The 23,677-nt window shown below is 37.3% G+C and overlaps 1 protein-coding gene across 1 annotated transcript in view; it reads right to left on the bottom strand.

The window, feature by feature from the left end:
• DLC1 (DLC1 Rho GTPase activating protein) overlaps nt 1-23,677 on the bottom strand; it is a 236,805-nt gene that overhangs the window by 177,682 nt on the left and 35,446 nt on the right. The window contains exons 3-4 of the mRNA XM_086746475.1: nt 3,330-3,479; nt 553-693 (exon numbers count right to left, since the gene is read on the bottom strand). Coding sequence (XP_086602601.1) covers nt 553-693; nt 3,330-3,479 — 291 coding nt within the window. The remainder of the gene's footprint in view (nt 1-552; nt 694-3,329; nt 3,480-23,677) is intronic.

Here is a 23,677-nt window from a genome sequence, read left to right as displayed (position 1 = left end):
GGCACCTGCAGGAAGGGGTCTGTCTGCTCAGTGGCTTCCCTCCGATCCTCAGGGTATGAAACCACTTGCCAAATTTGTCCTTAGAAGGACATTCTCCCTTCAGTAGGGTAATACTTCTGCTCATACTACACAACAGTTTAACCTCTCAAGAGGACTAGGGGTGACTGGGTTTGGGCATCACAAATCAGGCTACATGATTTAACTGTCTGTTTCTCTGGCTGCGTCCTCCATGAGATTTAGGAAATGTTCCAAGTGATTTCAGGAAATCTTATCTTTCAAAGCAAAATGGAATAGTGCCATTGCTTTATTTTCTCACATTAAAACTCACTTTATTATAATCATTAGCTGATAATAGTGTGTTTCTAAATGTGAAACTTCTAGGATTGTTTGCCATTCAAATGGCACCTGGAGACAACCTGCATTATTAGACCTTTTTTTTTTTTGTCACACACACTGCCTACAATTCATGCAGTGAGCAGTATAAAATATCTTTATTTCACTTCCAAACTGATATCACGAATGACGTTAAGAAAATGTAATCTTTGTACTCACCCCAGCCTTTGGTTTAGCTCCAGAGCTGGCTACCGAACAGGGAGATGCTAGGTCCGGAACATGTATGTTAGGAGACAAGTTTGTTTGCGAGTGACTTACTGAAGCAACATCCACTCCACTTTCAGAACCAGATTCAACATCCTGTAAAAAAAAAAATGTTGCAAGCCTCTTTATTAAATGTGAATATGAAATAAAAATCTAGTTATTCTAAATAATGGAAGTATTTAGATAAGCTCACTCAAATATATATGCTTAATTATCTGTACAGGAGTATTTGACCTTATTCTTTTCCATTACCTACACATTCCCTTGCTGTTCTTTTCAATGTGGTGGTTTGCATTAGCTGCTGTTCTGAAATTATAAATCACCACTAACATCAAAGCTATAATTCCCCTGAATGTTAGAATGTAAGGTAAGAAAAATCAGTTTGGGGTTGCAGAAGTCTGACATTTTTCTCTGATGTTCAGTATTTCCTGTGTGCTCCCACCTTCTGTCTCCGGCAGCATTGCAAACTCAGTGAACATCTGTAAACCGTTACACAGCTGAAATGACATCACCATCCAGCAGTTTATACAATTCAGAGGTACAGCTCCCTAGTTTTTTGGAATCAGCAGACACTTATCAGCCAAATGCTATTTCTGGTTAAAAGCTCTTACTTTTAATGACACTGATTACATTCCTTTTTTTTTTTGAGAATAAAAAGAAGAAGAAATATAGCATGTTTTATTTTTGAGGAAGTAAAAATATAGCACATGGTTGATTTACTGCGTAGAGTGAGGGCAGAGGATTACACTGCTTGCAGATAAATTGTGACACATATCTGGCAAAGAGGCGGATATGTGTAGAACCAGCCATATACTGTCAGGATTATTAGCTGAGGTGCAGCCTGTGTGAATACAGCTACACAGTACACAGAAAAAAAATATGAACTGTTAACCCCAGCCAACTCTGTGCAGACAAAGCCTCAGTTTCCTAATACCAAGTTCCTACACTATGAGGCAGAGGCATGTAAGGGGTTCTGCTCCTGAACTGGAAAGAAATGGCAACCCTTTGATTCACTGATATCAGTTAAGTCTCTGGTCTGGCAAACTGAAGCTGCCAATTAGACAGGTGCCTCAACATCAGGTATGCAAGCATGCTGTTTTCTGAAAAGGGTTAGAAATCAGAGACAAAGCAGCACTCTAGGTAGGACCACGCATTTGTGTCAGGTATTTCCTGCCAGTGAGTCCTCTGCAATGGGAAGCATTGGGAAAGCAGCAGAGCTATGGAAAGTTCTCTGTAGAAGTCAGCTTGGGTACCGCTGCTCTTAGAGGCTCTTGCTTAGCAGAACCATGCTACCACAGTGCAGAACCATGCTCCTTGCCCCACTACCCACGCTTCTGCATCCCATTCAAATGCTTTGTTACTATAAAATCAACATGTGACAACACAATGCACAAATGCCCTGAAAACCAAATATTTTAATCTTCTGATTCGTAATACTCAAAGGCTAAAAAATTCCTAGAAAATCAGTGTATCTAAATAGTATATATACCATGTCTGACACAAGCTGTCCTTCTGGAGAGCTGCTTCACAGCATGGAAGGAGATATCACCTCTGATTATCATGCAGGCTTACTTATACAGATTGTCCCAACTCTCTTTATTGCTGTAAGAAATTAGCTAAAACACTGGCACGCATTGGCGAGATATGGAGAACAGATGTTAGTGTTGTATTTCAGCTTTCCTCTTCGTTAGTGCTCAAGGACATACAGTGAGAACTTGGATATTGAGGGGGAAAATGTTTAACTATTAAAAATGTAATCATGTTGTGCCCTTTAAAAATGATATATCATATAATCTTAAGCTGAGTAAACCCACTCAAATTTAAATACAGCTTTTCTCACCTACAGACCACTCACTTGACTAGATAGCAATAATGAAATCTGTCTTTAATAGGAAAATTCCCTCATTATTTAAAAGAAAATAGCACTAACAAAAATAAATGACCTGAATGTTAGCCTAGAGAACTTGGGGCAGTATTTCTCAGGTTTCTTAAATTGCAAAACAGCTGCAGCACATGTGGGTAAAATTAACAGGAAGCTTGCATGAGAACACCTTGGGTCAGCCATTTCATATTCTTCACAGTTACACGTGTAAACATTTTTCAGGGAAAAACCCTGCATCAATCATGTTTGTGAGCTGTCTAATCTCCCTTTGGACTACTCTCAGCAAGACACTCTTGCATTTAAATGAATAAAATGATTAAATAAATTTAAATAATTGAAGTGCACAGTTCTGTCCAGGATATAATTTGAATGACAGAAGATTTTGTAAGTGTGCCTCTGTCAAAAATTTCACGGACCCTCCCACTAGCAGAAAAACAAGACCTGTAGCTCATACTTTCAGTTCTAACTATTTAATGTCAAGTGACATTAAATACGTTTGTTTGTCATATGTGAGACTGGTGTGATGGTGACTTTGTGCTGACTCTACATTTACAGTAAGTGATAGAGACCCAGACATTTCCTGAATCTTGTTGATCTCCCTTTCGTTCACCTGGGAGCTCTGAAGCTCTCATTTATGAAATGATGCCAAAAGGAAATAATTGATGCCAATATTACTGCCTTCAAAACATACATACACACAAAGAAAAATACAAGACAATTTCTTTACGAGAAGGTCTTCAGTTCTGAAACTAAGGAGCTGATAAATGTGAGGACTGAAAGAAAAAAAAAAAGGTGAAGTAAAACCAGATTCTACTTAGAATAATACGAAAGATTAAGCAAACTGGCTTACGGGTATATGTCTCCGCTTGTATGTTGGGGTGCTGGATGGGGAAGAGCCTGCACTGAGAGCATTTTCAATATCCTGATCAAGCTGGTCCAGTTTCATAATTAACAGCACCATTGAATCCAGTCGTGATCGATCTCGATCTTCTGTTATTTCCTAAGGAACAGAACATACAATTGATAAATCTGAACTGACATTGCTTGGAAAGAATAAGCTTAAATTAAGAAAGCTCTGTTTCTTAATTTTGCATGAAAGTACATTGAATAACTTCTTATTTGGGAAAAATACTGTTTTGTGCAATCAATTCACTGAGCATTGACTTACTGCTGGGAAAACATTTTATATTAATATTTAATATGCATCCATTATAGCAAGCAAATTTTTTAAAAAGCACAATTTTTTGGTACAAATGCATCACTACCATTTCCTCGATACATATACTCTTTAAAGAGCTACTGATTCTAAACAGTTCTCTAAATAGTCACCCCGAGTTAATTAATTTGATTGTACAAATACAAATGATGAAGGTTGTGATTGAAATGGGAGAGAAGGAAGTTCAAAGAAGCCATTTTCCAGCTGAGGATAATCACAACTGCTTTTCCTTGTGGAACTCATAAATATAACTATGTTTTGTCAATTCTTGGCAGAGATTTCTGTCTTAGTTGGAAATTCTTGATATACATGAGTTACATTAACATTATAGTAAACACAGCATGGTAGATCTACTAACTGGAAAGACAGAAGGATGAGGGGTACTCACATCACAACCTTAAACACCTACTTTATGCCGTCTATTTCCCTGTACTCTATTTACAGGAAACGGAGATGGAGAAGATCCTCAAAAGAGCAACTCAAAGCAAGATCTTCAGTTAGATGGACTAAATAATGCTCTCAGAGTTCCTCCCTCTCTTTCCTTTTTATATAGAGAGTTAACACAAAAGTTAGCCAACTAGCCTGCCTATAAATTCAGGAATATGAAAACCCCCACTGGTTCCTGTATGGATTTCCCCAATAGGAAATTTAAAAATAGGAAATTCATTAACTCACTTTAATATTTTTATAAGTCCTTCTCAAGAAATGGAAACAAAGGCATTATAATTACTTCATGGTGTAGAACAAATAGGTAATATAAATGCCCAAATCAGCCTTTTTTGATAGTCATTAAAATCTTTATACTACACAGCAACTTGTCTAGTTAGTTAGGATTCTATTAGCGTTTTTTTATAGACTGCTTCAACGACATTGCAAAACATGAATTAAATTATTTCTGCTAGAATTAAAGGAACTGCATAAATAAAATAGTCTTATAAAACGTGGTCTACATGATCTTAATGTGAAGACAGAGGTGATCGAAGGTTAGTTAACTAAATCTTAGAAAAGCACAAATACAAATCTGTCAGTACATAGCAGAGTTAATGAACAACATTCATAGCAAAGGCCAAACCCAGGAAAACTGTGTATTTCATTTTTTATTACAACATAATACTTTGGATTGGTTTGCTGAAAAAGCTGATGAATTTGCAGGACCTCCTGATGAACCTGAACTAAATATAGAATGACCCTGAGAGAATATTACCTCAAAACAACACAGCAATCAGTGAAATAGGTTAAGTTTCACTTTCTTTCAAACTGAAAACACAATGTCCCAAATGGTTGACTGAAGCTCCATGCATCTTCATTTTAACTGATGTCAAAGTGGTATCTGAAGTTTGCAAATGTCAGAACAGTTATTTCATCTAATCTGCATGGGTGCAGAAAGCCCAATGGAGCAAATAAGGGTCTGATAACAAAGGAATCATGATCTCCTTTGTGGCATGGGGCTATGCTTGCCATAGTGGGTGAGATTGAAGCCAGTTTACGCATCCAGAGGGGGCCAGTGCTGCTACCAAAACTAGCCTCCTATACAATCCCCTAACTGTGTATTCATTTCTATCAGTTGGAAATACAGCACTAGAAAGGCTAATCAAGCTAAAATTTATACTTGAATTAAAATCCAAAAGTTAATTACCACATCACAACAAAATGAGTGGTGGTGACTGGGTGGAGTGTTTTAGTTTTTTTTGGTTTGTGGTTTTTTTTTCATTTTGTGGGTTTTTTTCAGACTATAGAGATAACATTCATTTTACATGAAGACAAAAAAAAAAAAAAAAGACTTTTCCCCAAGCAAATTGTTTGACTTATCCTGCTAAAAACGTATAAACTTGGTCTGCATATAGTAGATTGAGAATGCTGGAGAAGGATCTGCTGAAGTGAAGCAGTGGCAAAATACTGCTCTAAGTGATATTTAGGCTTGACACAATAGGCTGGCTTTGCAGGCAAACATCTCTTTCAGAAAACAATAATATTATCAGTGTGAAATTTAGCTGTTCTTCTGTTCAGAAGTCATAGAATCATAGAATGGTTTGGGTTGCAAGGGACCTTAAAGATCATCTAGTTCCAACCCCCCCATACCCTGAGCAGGGACACTTGCAGATAGATCAGGTTGCTCAAAGCCCCATCCAACCTGTCCTTGAGCACTTCTAATGATGGAGTAATCCACAACTTTTCTGGGCCACCTGTTCCAGTGCCTCATCACCTTCATAGTGAAGAATTTCTTCCTTATATATAGGCTAAATCTAAATCTACCCTCTTTCAGTTTAAAGCCGTTACCCCTTGTCCTATCACTACATGCCCTTGTAAAAAGTTCTAGCGGTGGTTTGTGGTTCTGACTGCTATAGACATCAAGCTTGTAATGAGAGGTTTTAACATTTTAACTGTAAGTTCTACTTTTACAATTTACTGAATAAAACAATAACCACCTTCTGTTTGGCTAGGGTGCTATTAAATTATGTACATGCAAGCCTAAGCATTTAACCAAAAATTTAACATGCACAAATAAAAAAGACTAATTTTTAGTTGGAAATTCAATACAACATATTAAAAAATTATTATAAGATTAATTTACATTTAGACAGTTTTAGTCTTGATACTATCTAATACATTTCCAAGAGCTTCGTCTTTTTTGTATCTCCCATCTGAGATTTTATTACTGAAGTGTGATATGACCTAAAGCCAGCAAGATATTAGCAATTCATTTGTTTTCTTTTGAAAACACAGTATTTCCTTTGCATGCAGTCTCTCAGATTTTTCCTCTGAGATTACCTTCCAAATTATCACACCATAATATAAATGACATTTATAGAATTACATAAAAATCCTACCTTTACCGTTATGAAGGTAAAACTCAGGCTTAAGAATGTGCCTGGTCAAAGACTACCCTTACAACCTTAATTTCTGCCTTTAGGCATTTGCATTGGGCAATTCAGGCATCTATCACAAACTTACACAGTAGGTCAAACTTGAGATGTTATTTGCCTGGAAATTTTATTTTTAACATATCTCCACATAAGGAGGAAATGCTTTAGGTCATGAACTGGAAAAACCAATATTTCTTTTAATTTGTATCCTCACTGGTGTGATAAAGGAGCTAGTTAAATTTTAATGTATTCATATGTTTAGAACAGAAAGCATTGTAGCTGTTCCCAGAATTACAAATGTTTGAATTACTCCTAAATTAAGTATTAAAACCCTGAAGTTAAGGTCATATTAAAATAAATCCAAATGTTTTTACAAAGAAAACAGTTCACAGGCCCTGTTGCTGTAATCAGGACACAATGCCAACAAAAGGAAAACATTTTGGAGGACATAGTTACAGATGAGATTCAGCTACTTTTTAAGATACCTTTGTCATTTTGGAGCTTATATTGTCATTGAAAAGAATAACACTATTTTTTCCTCCCCATGTACTCCAAATCTACAAGTGCTTGTTTGTCTTTTTACTACCATGCAGCTTTGTGCCTGCATTTACAAAAGGAGGTTGTTTATTAATACGATGTTTCTATAGCACTCTGCATTTAGAACATCTGGCAATTTCTGAATATAATGTTCTTTGTGCATAATGTTGTATTTTTCATTTTGAACGTTTGACAGAAAGACAACAAACACTGCACAAAGGTAGCGTTAGTCAGAGTATTTCTAAAAGGTATCTCTCCTTTTTTTTTTAAGTTTGCAACTTTTATAGCTATATTATCAAAAGATTCTGATGATTTTAACCCACTCTGAAATATAATAAATCAGTCAAGGTGTACAACACTAGTTAAGTTTGCATTTAATACACTCATTTTGTCTTATCAGGGCAGGAAAAACAAATGCTAAGAATAATGCAAAATATTATATTTTGGAATTATCTGTTGATTTTTACTAGCAGATGTATATATCAGAGGTGTAATTTTTATCCTTCTACATTGCACTGTACCATTCAAAAACTTTGAGAAATACCTAAGAATTTTATCTTTCTCTAAGGAATGGGGAATCTACCAGCTCTCTGGGCAACCTGTGCCAGTGTTCCACCATACTCATTGCAAAAAATTATTTCCTTATGTCCAGTCTAAATCTACTTCCCTCTATTTTAAAACCATTAGCTCTCATCCTATCACAACAGGCCCTCCTGAAGAGTTTCTCCCGGTCTTTCCTGTAGGCCCCCTTTAGGTACTTGAAGGCCGCTATAAGGTCTCCTCAGAGCCTTCCCTTCTCCAGGCTGAACAGCCCCAGCTCCCTCAACATCAGGAAGTCAACCTCTGACAAATATAATCTCTTAACAAAATGCATGCTTTTTATACTTCCAGACAAAAGCTATTGCTCTTTCTGTGGAGCACAGTGCTTACAGGGGTAGTTCCACACTCTGGGGAAAAGAGGAAAATGGTTGGAAAAAGAGCAGAGAGCATAAAATCGAAATATACTCAAGCTGGTAAATTCCAGGAACTGGAAGATTTCAGGACTAGAAGCGAAGTGAATCTTGTCCATTTCCCTGACTTTTCACAAGATCTTTCAAACTCGTGTTATTCACAGGTAAGGTCTCCTGAATTTAACCTGATTTCCACTGCAGAAATTTGCCATCTTTCAAATTCAAAGCTAATTTAATCTAAACAAAAGCATTCCTCTATAGTAACTTCCTTTCTACAGCTGTTTTTGCCTAAACACACACTCAACCTGGAGGCTGTACTCTATTTTACTTCAGGCAGTTTTGGTTGTAGTTTTCCATGTTTCATGGGTGCCAAGTAAACTATCTAGCAGCGATGTAATTTTAATAATGAAATTTAGCGATTCACTATTGATTAAATGGAAAATCACTCAAAAACCTTGGGACAAAACAATCTGAGGAATCATCGCTGTGTTAACTCGGCAGGGACTGCAGGCAGTAGTTCCTTATGAAGTTGTTGCCCTTGAAACACAGCAGCTGTGTAGTAAGAACTAAGTCAATCAGGGTCACTTTCTAGTTAATGCCATGTTACCATAGGTAGATATTAATAGAAAACAAACTTCTCAAACTTTCATTACGGCATTAACATTATATCAATTTTCCAGCAGTACTAATGAAGAAAATAATTGGTGGCACTAATTAAGGTAACAAAGAGAAGCAAACCTAAACCCCAAATTAACAACTCTAAATGTTATATCTTGTCCAATGTAGAAGATAATTATCTTACACTTAGAATGCAATTTCATAAACCACAGATGATGTGTGAAATCCAGTTTAGAGTTATTCTTGTTTACAGTAGCTGGTCTGATGACACCCAACTCCCAGTAATCATTCCTGATTTAGGATCATGTCAGGATTATGACTCTGACAATTTGCCAAAATCAAATCCCACAGAGGCACAGAGCACAACATGAACATAATCTATCTTCATTGAGTGAAAAAAAATACAGTTAAAACATAAAATCATTAATCGCGCTTTTTGCAGCATAAATAATATTCAGTTACTTTCTGATTGTAAATTAGCACTATACTTATTATAAAAGTCACCTTTTACGACTAAACTTCTATGGCTATGACTTACAAAGTAAGCAAAAACCAAGTTTATACCTTTACTGGACCCCATTTCTGTTTGCTATGATGGGAAAGACCGCTATTTCGTAGAGTATATGACAGTAATCTAAGCACTAATTATCAGACTGGGAAAATACTGTGATTAAATAGAACGTGAGTGAAAGATGTCTGATGCTGCATTTTTTTTTATACTATTGCAAAACTACCTCTTATCTAGTAATTTTGTTGAAAATCAACAGGAGAAGACTGCAGTGAACTTCTTATTGCCTTCCTACTATCCTATAAATGAGAGTCAAACAGGGTAAAATAATGACTATTTTAATAATCGGAAATGAAATCAGCATCAGCGACATTAAGAAATTAGCTTGGATATGTGGTCTGTTGTTGGCATGAGTTTTACAAATACACAACTAAGTGAATGTATTTGTGTACTTATATATTATATGCCTAGCTTATAGATTGGTGGAAAGGGAGCTATTTTGGTTTGGTTTATGTTTGCAATTAAATCAGAGGGAGAGTTTCCCCTTCAGGAAATCCATCCTGTTCTTTGTGATTTTGTTTAAGCCTAATTTTTGTTTAAGCCTAATTATTGATTTACCAAATTAAATATTCAAAGTAAATCAAGAGAGAGGAACTGATGCCAATGATCACTCAAGAGGTCCTCATATCTACTGAAATCAAATGAATTAAGAATAATTTCTGTTAGACTGTGTAAAGTCCAAACTCCAAATTGTGTCATCTGAAAGGAACAGCATGTGAGAAAATACAAGTAAAATGATCACAATTCACTGCATGTCTTTGAATTTATCTATTCATATTTCCATACATAGATATTTGTATAGGTATCCTTTGTATTTTATAATATTTTAAAATGTTCTATCTCAGTTTTGTTATAACATAGTTAAAAATGCTAAGAATTTATTAATACTTCAGTTTCTATGCATTTACAAGTCATATAAATAAACACACACGCATGCTTACACTCTGATTTGTGCAGGGAAGAGATTCTGTATGTTGATAGGTTTTAATTTGACATTTTCTAAATGTAGAAGTAAATATTACAAGTTTACCTGGGGACACTGATTAAAAAATAGATTGGATTAGCTCATTACCAAGACTTGCCTGAGAATTTTTATATATTGAATGACAAAATGTAGGAACATCTTGTAATAGCCTGCAAATTACTGAAATCAGCCCAGTGCTTACAGCTTCTGATAATCTGGTCATTTATTTAGATATCTAGTTAGAGATACAAGAATTTGCATTTCTCATTCTGGTTTTGGTAACCTTGCTCAAGTTAGCGGTTTACATGAGAGATTCACTAGGCTTGTCCACCACACACAGCTTCCAATCCCTCTCATGTCTGGATGAGGTCATTAGAAGAGAAAGCAAATAGAGGAAAGCTGAGATATGGTGCATTCAGCAAAGAGTATTTTCTTCCCCCTGGAGGATGACTGGATTACGGAGACTTCTGTAAAGAGAAGAAAATATGGAACTTTAGAGTTGATGGTGGAGAGAAAGCCGTGGGGGATTGAATGTGGAGAGAAGAGTTCAAGTTGCCAACTGCATCCTGGGCTGTATCAAAAGAAGCGTGGCCAGCAGGTCAAGGGAGGTGATTCTCCCCATCTACTCTGCCCTGGTGAGACCCCACCTGGAGCACTGCGTTCAGTTCTGGAGCCCCCAACATAAGAAGGACATGGACCAGTTGGAGAAGGTCCAGAGGAGGGCCATGAAGATGATAAAAGGGCTGGAGCACCTCTCTTATGAGGACAGGCTGAGAGAGTTGGGGCTGTTCAGCCTGGAGAAGAGGAGGCTCCGGGGAGACCTTATAGTGGCCTTCCAGTACCTAAAGGAGGTACTTATAAAGACAGGGAGAAACTCTTTAGCAGGGCCTGTTGTGATAGAATGAGAGGTAATGGTTTTAAAATAGAAGGAGGCAGATCCTGACTAAATAGAAGCAAAAAATTGTTTACAATGAGAGTGGTGGAACACTGGAACACGTTGCCCAGAGAGGTGGTTAATGCCCCATCTCTGGAAACATTCAACACCAGGTTGGACGGGGCTCTGAGCAACCTGATCTGGTTGGAGATGTCTCTGCTCCTTGCAGGGGGGTTGGACTAGATGAAAATGGTAGGTGAAAATGGTATTAAGGTAAGGCAAGGGCTAGCAGAGTGGGAAATATTAACGCCAACACAAACAGGACACTTTTGTGGTACAGAAAAGAACAAAATTACTCCTTTTAAGTCTTTTGGTATTACTTCTGGTTCATTTCATCAGAAAAAAAAAATGAACTAACTTAAGTTCTTTAAAGTTATGCAAGTGACCTGAGAGGATTGTTTAAAGATTTTCTTAGGCTTACTGTGGCAGATGTAGCAATGGATGACAAAGGCTGCTGCTAACTTCTAGAAGTTATAGCAGAGTCATGTTTTTCTTGTGCAGCCATTTCGTGACAGATAGAGGCATGAAGCTGAGAATTTAAACTCTTCTCTAGTAAGACTGAATTTGTTTAGAAACAGTGAACTTCAAAATAGCACTGTTTCTTTCAGAGGCCATATGTTCGTTGCAACAAAAACACTGGAGCAGATTCTCAGAACGTTACTTATGTTTGCACATGACTTGTGTGACACAATTGATTTAGTTGTCCGTACATAGAGAAATACATTTGTAAAACTGAATGACCTTTTTACTGCAGGGCTTAATCAACATAGAACCTTCCAAAACCATTAAAGCAGTGATAGTATTTAGAGCACACATATCTCCAAGAACAAGACCTTGAATGGGGAGACCAGTCTCTCTTCCTACAATGAAGGACGATGTTCAGAAAAAGTTGTGGTCAAACTTTATTTGAAAGTGCCAAAGCTCAAAGATCTACTTGCTTGCTTTCCAGTTTTACCCACCACACTGCTGTAAGACTGGTGCTTTGCTTTAAATCCAATTATTCTGCATAGCTTCTCTATATTTACTACCTGAAGACTGACAGCTATATAAATGCACTTGATTTTGCCTCTAGCAGTGAGCTGAGTGAGCTTTTTCACCACACCTCTCCATGGATTGTGTATACTGCTCATTTCTTTCTTGCAATACTTTCAATACTAAGACAAATTGATGTCCCTTGCCCCTCAATTTACTCATATACCCTGCTTTACCTCTACCAATCTATGCAGCTGATGAAATGCCAAAGATATTTTTTATGTCATAAGTTTGCAGGAGAACATGATAGCATGAGAAAATCTATTGCTAATTTTTTATATTCAGTGAAAGGTGTTTAAGTGCCTTGTGTTCTTGGAAAAGAGCTCATTCTTTCCCATGTGAAAATGGGATTGTCCCGGTGATAATTACTTTCTTATTAAATTACTTCTGCACAGGAAGATTTAAACTAAGGATAGTTTTGCATGACAAACCATAGCACATTGTTATTGGTGACTGAGGAGGTGGTGGTAAAAATCTCAATCTTGATCTTTAACAAGGATAAAATTTGTATTTGTGAATAAGATGGAATCAAAGTTAGAGTCCAGGTTTGGGTTAAGAGCCAATACTCTTGAATGTTCAGAACTTGTCTCAGCAAAAGTGTTTCAACGAAACAGTTAGAAAATTAGATCTTCATATCAGACTTATTAGCTTAACTATATGGAAGCCTAGTCACAGGCAAATCAAGCCCCTCAAACTGGGATTGAGATCAAATATATGGGGAGTGGAAATGTTGATCAAGGGAGCTGTTATTCCTTTTCAGCCACACAAACAAAGATCACCCTTTATACAGCATACACCATATTTTACAAGTAAGATATTTCCTGGATTAAATAGCCGAGATGTTGCAATCATGTCAGCTTCTCTGAAATTCTGCACCAGTTACAAGATACCTTCTGCAGAGCTGATAACGGCCCAAATTGGGTAAAAACTACCAAAAAAACCTTGTTTATCTCAGACAGCCCTCAACAGCATCTGTCTTCTGTATATTGTTGTCTGAAATTCATCAAAGCTAACTGTCTGACCATGTGGTAAGTGGTTGGCTGGAATTTTGTAAAAGCCTGTGGTTCAGACAAGGAATTCCACTTTTCTTTATAATATATTCAGCTATTTCATGTATGTCTTTGAAATATGTCTATGCACACTGGAATTATTTTAGCTATTAAACATTACTTAATTGGATTGATCTGTGCACAGTGTACAGCATTGAGAGCTTGCTCAGACACACGCTGGCCTGTAAACTAGCCTTTAGGACTGACTCTCCATTCACATCAAAGGATGTAATTCATGTAACAAACAGACAAAAGACAAAGTTACTCTGAAAGCCTTATTCTTCTGCAGCTACCTTTTTGAATCCTTGAATTCATTCACCCCTAAAAAAGTTTAGATTTTTCTGCCATTCACTTTAAATACTCATTTCCCTTTAGCATTTCTATCCTAAATCCTTAGAAGCACACCTAAAGTTGCACCACGTAACTGCTACTAAAGCAATTTTCCATAAACATATAAATGAATATATATTGTATACTTGTTTCTAAGCATTCACTACTTTTTCAACAGCAGTTTCTGCTTCCCAAGTCTAGTGACCATTTTCATCTGAAACCATCTATGCTAATTTCTTTAAAATATTACACATTTATATATATTATTAATGAGCTAACAATAGAAAGTCATAGAATGATAAAAAATACAACTGGAAGAGATCTTGAAATGTCATGTCATCTGTCTCCCTCTCAATGACAGGACTGTCATACTTGATGGATGGTTCTCCAGCTCCTCGTACAAACCTCCAAAACTGCCCCAAGCAAATAAGGTTTTATGCCAGTGCTACCTTCCTTAGCAATAAAAACCTAATTCTAATGTGGAATCACAATCTTTCTCTAGCTTGAACTCATTAATTCTTATTTTTGCCAATTTTTGGTCTCTGTGATAGACTTATTTTGTCCTTGGAGATGGTATTATATACCCCCCACTAGTCTCTTGTTCAGGTTCATTCCTTCCCCTATTCTGGGAGGCCATCTCTGGTGCACAGGGGTAGGAAAAGAGGCAAAGGACTTAAGTTGAAACAAGAAAGGATCAGGAAATTTTGCTCCCCCAGGACAGTTCAGCAGTGGAGCAGATCACCCAGAGAGGTTATGCAGGGTCCATCCTTGAAGGTCTTCAAGATCCAACTGGATAAAGCTCTGCGCAACCTGGTCTGACCTCAGATCTGGTCCTGATCAGTAGAGATCTCCTGAGGTCCCTTCCAACCAATCATTAAGGCTGTCTTTAATTTTTCCATTGCTGGATGGAAACAAATTATTATCTACAAGAATTACTGGTAAAGTAAGATTGGGTAGAAAGTATTGTTACTTTTACTGAATGCAGCTAAGCATTTTGCTCAATGATTTACCTCTTTACTGTATTCCACTTAGAGTTTGTACTGCTGTTGGAAAGGTATTGCTGCTTTTGTATATAGTCTTACACATACAGGGTATGCTTGCCAGTCATACTCTGGAGTCACCCTCAGTGGAAACTAATTACACTGCATTATATGATAACTAATACTCTTTGAGAAGCAAGACAAATAGGTTCAAAATGGAATAGTACTGTATATTCTTTTTAAAAGCACCCATAATTCACTGCAACTAAAGTGAAAATTCAGCACCGATAGCATTCCATGGGGATATCACTAATTCTCTTTCACATCATATCACAACACAGCTGTGATGAGTATTGTGTGACCTATACCAAGACTGTCTAAGGATTTTCACTTCCTCAATCAGCAACAGCAAAAATACATTGTTCCAAATTTTCTGCACAGTTATTAGACGGAAAAGGAAGGAATTTTAAAAGTCTCAGGCACTGAAGGAATAAGCTGTTCAAAGAAACTCCTTCATACTATAAAGTCTGAAAATATCTTGTATGAATATACCAACGTGAGGAAAAAATACTAAAGGAAACAAAACAAGTTAGAAATATTGATGTGACAGGTTATTGCATATCATATGTGAATTCTTAACACATTTATCTAAGAAACACAAGCTGTGTTTACACTGTCAAATCAAGACAGTAATAAAGAGTAAATAAGCAGTAAATGACAGCTTGAGCTGAAACCTGAGCCCCTACTACCAGGCAGAAGCTAACTAGCAATGCACTAGCTGAACTTGAGTCCAGCTGAGACTGGACTGTGGCCACAGCCTTTTCCTTTTGATTTCTGAGAGTTTCAGCTAGGCTACAGCAAATAATAGCATTAGTGCTCAGCCCTGACAGTCAGGATCTGGAGGAAGGAAAAGTGTTGTGCTTTGCTCAGATCCCAACTGGGAGGTGAGCTCCTGCCTTCCAGCTCAGCCTGCAGCATCTCTATGTGCCTGCACATCTCCCCTTGCTTCAGGGAGCTGATGACTGACAGCTTCCCTTCACCACTGCTGCCTCCCAGAAACAGAAAGGGAGAAGTGCGGGTCTCTCAGAAATGACACGCTGCTCAAATCAAGTTCAGTTGGTCAGTCTGGGTCCATGTGTTCATCCACAAAGGGCCCAATGGCCTACAATTAGAAGCTTGGAAATTTGGATTGTAGGTGAGGTTGATTACAAGTCTAGTTTTGACTAACATTCAATGTATCTACATTGTAAGTATGACCACAGCAATCCAGGAGATACATAGATATACAACCACAAATTATACATGTATATGCACAAACACACACACATATATTTAAAAGGGAGGAAATGGTTACAAAAGTTAATGTTGGTTCCAAGTGTGGCTTTATCAAATAGGAGGTTTAAGTGCAAGAGTTATCTCAAAGAGGAGACAGAATAAAAAAGACAAACATGACAGAGTCAGGATTCAATCAGATACTTTAACTAATGTTCAACAAACTTGGATTCCATTCCAAACTCTTCCCCAAAACAGTTACTGGGGTGAATACAATTTCATTCTTACAAAACAATTTGAAAATATCTTAATGATTTAATTGTAATATGATTTTAATTATTTTCAAAATTTTTCCACACCTGAATCTGTATTTCTTGCTGGAAGTCAAGATTTCACTAATGTGTTGGCTTTGTTTAGTAGGGAGGACTATGGTGGCAGCTTCTGCAAGAAGCTGCTAAAAGTTTCTCCTTTGTTCAGTGGACTCGGACGGGCCTAGGGCGGACCCACTGCTGGCCAAGGCTGAGCCAATTGATGGCAGAATGTTCAGTGATAACACCTCTGTGATAACGTATTTAAGAAGGAGAAAAATAAAAAAAAAAAAAAAAGGAAGAAGATGTGAAGAATGGCAGAGACGGGGAGGTGCAACTTTGTGGGCCTTGCAGGCCTCACCCTCTGGCCTCCTGCTGGGCGGCTGACTGGGCCTGACTCAACCCAGCCTGCCTGCAAGAAGTGGAGAGGAGGTGAGATGTGAAGAGAACCTGAGAGGCATCTGCCAGCCTGTTGTGAAGAATTTATTCTGAGAGGAACGGCTGCAGATGCCAAGGTCAGTGAAGAAGGAGGGGGAGGTGTAATGCTGCTCCTGGCCAGAATTCCCCTGCAGCCTGTAGGATGACCATGGTGAGGCAGGCTGTGCCCCTGCAGCCCATGGAGGCCCACGGAGGGGCAGAGATTCACCTGCAGCCCATGGGAGGGACCCCACGCCGGGGTAGGTGGATGCCTGAAGGAGGCTGTGGCCTGTGGAGGGGCCATGCTGGGGCAGCCATTCTGGAGCAACTGCACCCCATGGAAAAACGACCCACGCTGGAGCAGTTTAATGAAAGACTGTAGCCCATGGTAGGGACCCCACAATGGAGCAGGGGAGAAATATGAGGAGTTCTTCCCCCGAGGAGGAAGGAGTGGTATAAAGGGACAAGTGATGAACTGACCATAACCCACATTCCCTAATTCCCTCCCTGTGCCACTTCATGGTGGGAAGGAGGTAGAGATAATTGAAAATGAAATTAAGCCCAGGAAGAGTGAGAAGTGGGAGGAAGATGTTTTGTTCTCTTTCTCATTATCCTGCTTTTGGTTTTATTATTAATAATAATAATGATAAAAATAAATAGTTTTCCACAAGTTGAGTCTGTTTTGCCCGTAAAAGCAACTTCAAGGATCTCTCCCTCTCCTTATCTCAAACCTCGAGCCTTTTTTTTGTTATATTATCTCCCGCTATTCCCTTGGAAGGTGGGGGGAGTGAGTGAGAGACTGAGTAGCTTGGTCCTGAGCGAGGCTAAACTACGACAAGTAACTAGAAAATTCCGGTAATTATAGTTAGAAATATTACAAAATCTCAGAACATGCTGAAAAAAATTTTGAAAAATAAATATAACATTTGGAAATGTCCTAGATATGTATTAAGATTTGATTTTTAAAAGACTAATTTTGAGTGAAAATGTAAAAATAAACTGGCCGTAGAATAAGAGTTGAAAAAAAAAACCACAGGAAAGGAAAATTCATTATGAGTAAGAAAATAGAAAGATATGAAAGGAAAGAATAAGAAACTCAAAGTTGCTCCAGCACAAACAAAACAACAGTATTGTCAATCAGCACCTTGCTATGATCTTGGCACTGCACTTCTGGTGGGTTTTAACGGGATAAAAAGGTAACTATAAAGACTCAAGCAGGATGTTACTAACAATGAACAAGCTGCATTGTAAAAAAAGCAGATGGAATGAAATTCATGCATGCCAAGAAGTCAGGATACAAAAGGCCTTAGAGAAAGTAGTGTTCAGGATAGGAAAAAAAAGAAAAAATATGAAATTAAGTATTTTGGATTTTCTGTTATTCTTCACAAGTATTCTGAAGTTTCATGTGATCAATGAAATGTAAAAAAGTTCAGATATGTACAGTAAATACTGAGAGGTATTTTAAAAATACTGAACATTACCATTTTGAGAAACTATTCAATAGGGTTACTAGCTTGGATATGTTGCAGGGAAAAATTATTCATCTGGATTTAGTTGAATCTGTTTGGGAAACTCAGTTTGGTGTGATTGCCATTTCTTAACGACACGAAAACCATATCAACAGTTCAGGTTCAAGAGAAATAAATAAAGCAAATTACATAATTTATTCAAGCATTTTGAGAAATGTTAGCTTGCCCATTGCCTAAATGCTTCCTGCTTCAGGCCAGTGGAAAAATCTTAACCAACTTTTGTTGAAATGGGCCTACCTGACATAAACCTCTTCCATTAATTCTGTTTGCCTTGAATCACTAAAATAGTTCATTAATGATCTATGTGATCTTTCTGAAGGGCCTGTTGGGCCGGGAGTAAGAGATTTCAAGAGGCTCTGGGATTAATAGGCAATGATGGCAAATCATGGCTCTCTAATTCAAACTCCTGCCCTCAAGTGAATTCCATGACAGTGTTCTTCCTTTTAAGGAAGGGATCACAGATGTAAGGACGAGAATTGCACAATGAAGTTTCCTTTCAGTTCCTCAGCTTGAAATATTAAAGTGAGTTTCTGCAAAATAAATGTTTATTATGAAGCATATAATTATCTCTCAAAATTTGGAGAGCACAGTTTTCAAGAGTACTGGAGGAAAATATTGTTTCTAGGTCTTTTTTGAGTCTGTCTTCCTAACTCATTGAGTTATATGGTGTGTTAGTCTGTATGGTGTAATTGAAAATATGAGTCTGATGTTTGTGGTTTATTAACGATTAAGCTAAGAAAAAAAAAACAGCAGCAAAATCACAGATGCAATGAACAATGAGCGTACATTAATGAAGCAAGGGAATAGGAGAGCACCTGTGGGGCATGTTAAGTCTGGCTTTGCATCTTTGATCCAAAAGAGAATATAAACATAGACACAAGGAAATAAACAACAAAAATTATTAGAGCTGCAAAAACCTCAGTAACCAAGCTGTAAGCACCTGGTTATAACCACTAAGCCACAGTAAGAGCTAAGTCAATGTCCACTATGATACATCTGTGGCTGCAGATGAAACACAGTTTGTGAAATAACTAGAAATTATTGCCTAAACTAGGTAAATCTCTCTTTTTCAATGATGCCACCCTACTTTGAGGTAGAATTTCCGAGAAAAAAAGAAAACAAAAATAATCCAAACACCCCAAGATTTCCAGGTCAGGGATGACAAGGGGTAATTTAGTCTCTGATAATAGAAAACACTTGAATCTCACTTGAACAGTCCTCAGAGGTTAACTTATCAAGTTATGCAAGTAGGATGACGTGTAATCCATGCTCAATACTATTGGATGAGGGCTAGTAGGAAGTCCTGGAGAAAGGATCAGATTAATGTCTCATGCTAATAAACAGTGTCTTCCTGTTCAATTGTATTAATGCAAGGACTCAGAGGAGGTTTAAAGAAGTTGTAATGAAACGGTAGAGGCAAAGTAAAACAATGAGATGAATAAGTCACATTCAGGTCATAATTTAGACAATGACAATAGCAGTCTGATCACACTGGGCCTTAGATCAAAAGTGGCCATGCAGTCTCAAGATTCAAGGAAAAAGAAATGCTTGGGATGTTCTGAGAACAGCTGCCAGTCTGTGAAAGCAATTGCAGGACTTGGGGAGACGTGGAGACTGTGAGCAGGACAGGTTGGTCAGCACTGTTCACAAGGGTGGGGTATAAACCTGGGCATTGTGGGCACAGGAGTAAAATTCTTGCCCGGTTCAATGTGAAAGGTGGACCTACTCAATAAGTCATAGCTCTCATGGTCTGAAAGTTGTGTCTGATTTAAGTCTCAGCTGAGTAGAGACTGAGTGGTAAATTGGTGAGTAAAGCAATGGGAAGGAGTATGGTTTAGTTAGACCAGTAACCAGGATATTTATTAGACACTCATAGACTGCTGTAGTATTACTTAAATTTCAAATAATGCAAAAAATACTGTAATCTATACCTACAAAAGGATGAGACAGATTATAGTAGATGCTAGAACAGATCCAATTAAAATATGTGAAAATATTTTCTGTACTGTTAATGAGCACCATGGGAAAGCCCCTGCCAGGTCTTTGAAATTCAAATATAAGCCCCAGGAATTCATAATGTTATATTTTTTGATCAGTTAGAGCATGTTGGTGGGCCTATGTAGTGTCACCACTAAACAACAATGATGGTGCTGTAGAAATTCAATGCAGTTAGAGGGTAGTGCTAAGTGAAAGTGGTGAAACTATTGTAATTATTTGGTTTACCAATAATATTAAGGATTGTGCCTTCTGGACCCTTAATTATTTAAGTCAAGAGTACAATACCCTAATTGACCTTATAAAATTAAAGTGTAAGGAACTGCAGAACGTAAGAATAATTATTTTTTTTTTTCCTGTAACTGTGAAGTTAGATTTGAAAGTCTGGCAATTAACCTGACCTGATTTTCACAAATCCTCAGCTTCTGTTTGAACTGCATTTTCAGTAGTTTGACTCTTCAAGTTAACAGAGTAAAATAATTTGCTTGCCATTTTTTCACAATTAGTGTTACTGAAATCAGTGAGACTAATCTCTGAATATAGAATCATAGAGTAGAATCACAGAATAGTTTGGGTTGGAAGGGTCCTTTAAAGGTCATCTAGTCCAACCCCCTGCAAGGAGCAGGGACATCTTCAACCAGATCAGGTTGCTCAGAGCCCCATCCAACCTGGCCCTGAATGTTTCCAGGGATGGGGCATCCACCACCTCTCTGGGCAACCTGTGCCAGTGTTTGACCACCCTCACTGTAAAAAAATTTTTCCTTATATCAGGTTGGTAGAAGCTAGCTATTAACAATGGGGACAGTATCAGGATCATATATATAAAAGAACTATTTGTAGAACTGAAAAAAAAAAAGAAGGGAAAATGTCAAGATTCAGTGAGTGTTGATAAACTGAATTACCAATTAATAATGTATAATTACCATGAGGTAGAAAGCAGACTGTATGCATTACTGTTTCCTGTCTACATATCTGTATATTCCAGCTTAACTGGATTGCAGTAAAGTACACTTTAAATGTTAAATCTTTTAAGTAAAACATTATGCTCATATAAATTCAAATAAATCTCAAATCCTGGATAAACTTTTGCACTTATATTTGTATGGAAGTATCTGACAATCCTAAGTTTTTTAATTTCTTAAGATGCACAAGCACATGCCATTTTAATTATTAAGCTTTTGTTTAAAGCAAAATAAAAATGAAGTTTGAACACTTCTATTTCAGCTGGGCTGTCTCCACAGTTTCCAGAAGGGCTGGCTTCTTTTCCAGGTGACTCATTCCCCTTTGCAACTATGCAACAGGCAGCATATGGTATGTCACTAAGTGTCTGCTTACATATACAGAAAGGAAGTTTAATGAATCATGAAGCCATGATGCAGTAACAATAGCATGTCCTCAAGCAAAAAGTATAAAACCACCACAGAACGGAGTAGAAGCACTTGTCTCAAACTTTGCCCTAAATGGAAGCATTTATCTATTTTTTACCTTATTTTCCCTTTTCATAGAATATATTTTGTTGATAACAAGCTGAACTGCCACTCTTCATTTTAGACCTGATCCTTTGCTTTTCAGGATTAAAATCTGACTGGCTTTACCATGATTCACACTTCAGAAATGTGACTCTTAGAAGACTCTCCCAGTGCAACACAATAACTTTTGGTAATAGGATATTTCTTGAACAGATTTTTTTTCAAACATATACATATATACCCCATATCCCATATTTAAAAGTATTGCCTTGCTTTTGTGGAAATACTTTTTGAGCAGTATGACCTGTTAGCTGGAAATGCAACTACAGGATCGTTAAAGCCCAACTTATTTACCCTTGCAAATGCACATTAAGGAAGCGCACTGAACAAAAACAGACTGCACATTTTGGAGTATATAATCTTTGGGAAAAGAATGTCTATAAACTTTGGGAAAAGTTGTATAAGACAGTAGGGCAACACTGTTTCTACATCTATTATTTCTAGGCGCATTCATAAGATAAAAAATAGTCATCGCGTCCAGTTAACAAGTAAATGTGGTGAGAAATTAAAGGAATGGATACATTCTTGATTGAAACTTTATTAACTTCCTTAAAAATAATAGCTCTTCTTCTGTAGGATGAAACAGTACTATTACTCTGTCTTAAAACTCTCACTATGTTCCTATAACTATACAGCTGTATGGTTATTTACCCTTCATAAAGATGGAAATAATAAGATGTTTTGCTACACTTTAAAAAAACCTTTTAGATGTAGGGTTTCCTAGTATTAAAAGAAATAAACACTGTCACCGCATTGTGTGACAAAAACGTAAAACATCTTTAAAGGTCGGCATAGCTTTTGCATGAAATATGTCTGCAGAGAAAAAAAAATTGCTTGAGAAGGGATAATGAGACTTTTGGAATAGTTAACTACAGAGCAGCTGGCACAGATTAGCCTATGTCCTCATACAATCAAAATGTTTCTATTAGAGAACTTGAGATAACTAGCTTGAGAGCATTTAAGTGTACTCCAGTATTTTTTCTTCCCAATTTAATCAAGCATTATCTCATGAGATATGACTGCATTATCCCAGTAGAATTGAAGAATTACCAACCCTACATTATTTTTTATATACATATATGTATTTAGTATCAGGTTATTTGGCTTGATTTTTATCTGTGGTGTATGCCAACTTTTATTGGCTTAACAAAAAACACACCATGACAAAATCAGCCCAGAGGAAGAAAGAAACACTGCATGAAAACTCTGACTACTGATTCACAAGTGGGGCCAAAAGAGTGAAACTACAGTCTCAGAAATGCATAGCAGAAATACACAGGAATACATGTCTGGGAAAAGAACCTGACTCAGTCAAGAGCCAGTGCCAAGGCAAGCTGTAGTGAATTTACAGTCACCACCAGCTGGCCTTCTGAAGGAAGAACAGCACCAAGAACACTGCAAGTGCAGTCAAGGCACCTTGTAGTGAGAGGTGCTGGAGCAGTGATTGATCAATTTGAAAAATAAAACATTAGCAATCTAAAAGTATTTCTCACTGTACAGAAATTTAATATTAAAATAAATATTACTATTATCAAACATGCCCTTATATGTGTTGGAGAAAGATTAATGCATAATTGTGCTAGAATTCCCAATAAAATATGTATAAACTGCAGTTCTATTGTTATTGGAGTTAAATCCTGCTTCCCCTGACTCATATCAACATGACACATAAATGCCAATATGCCTGCTTTCCTAAGTCAGTGTGTTTATTAACATGAGCAATATACCATTTGGCTCTTCTTCATTAAAAAAAAAATGGACAAAATAATAGAGCTTACTATCAGGCCCAGAGAACTAGATGACTGTAAGTGAAATCTGTGGCCTTTTGAAGTAACCAAGAGTGTCCTAGCAACAAAATTGGGATTTCAGCAAACTGATCTGCATCCATCTGTTATGTGTGTCATCCAGGGCAACCATGCCCAGGAGAAGTCTTTTCATTCTAAGAGTTTATTTTTCCTCTTGTCCAGGGCTCAGCTGCCTGTTTTAAAGGAATGGTTCTGACTCCATTTATGCTAGGTTCTGCTGCTGCCACAGATAATTATGCTTATGAGGATAAACATTTTTAAACATGCAATTAAGTTCAGTAGTACATACCCTCAAAAAAGG

Source organism: Chlamydotis macqueenii, chromosome 4, assembly GCF_036417535.1.
Source record: "Chlamydotis macqueenii isolate bChlMac1 chromosome 4, bChlMac1.mat, whole genome shotgun sequence".
NCBI lineage: Eukaryota > Metazoa > Chordata > Aves > Otidiformes > Otididae > Chlamydotis > Chlamydotis macqueenii.
The sequence above is the reverse complement of the archived record's forward strand: the minus strand, read 5'-3'. Positions and strand labels throughout refer to the sequence as shown.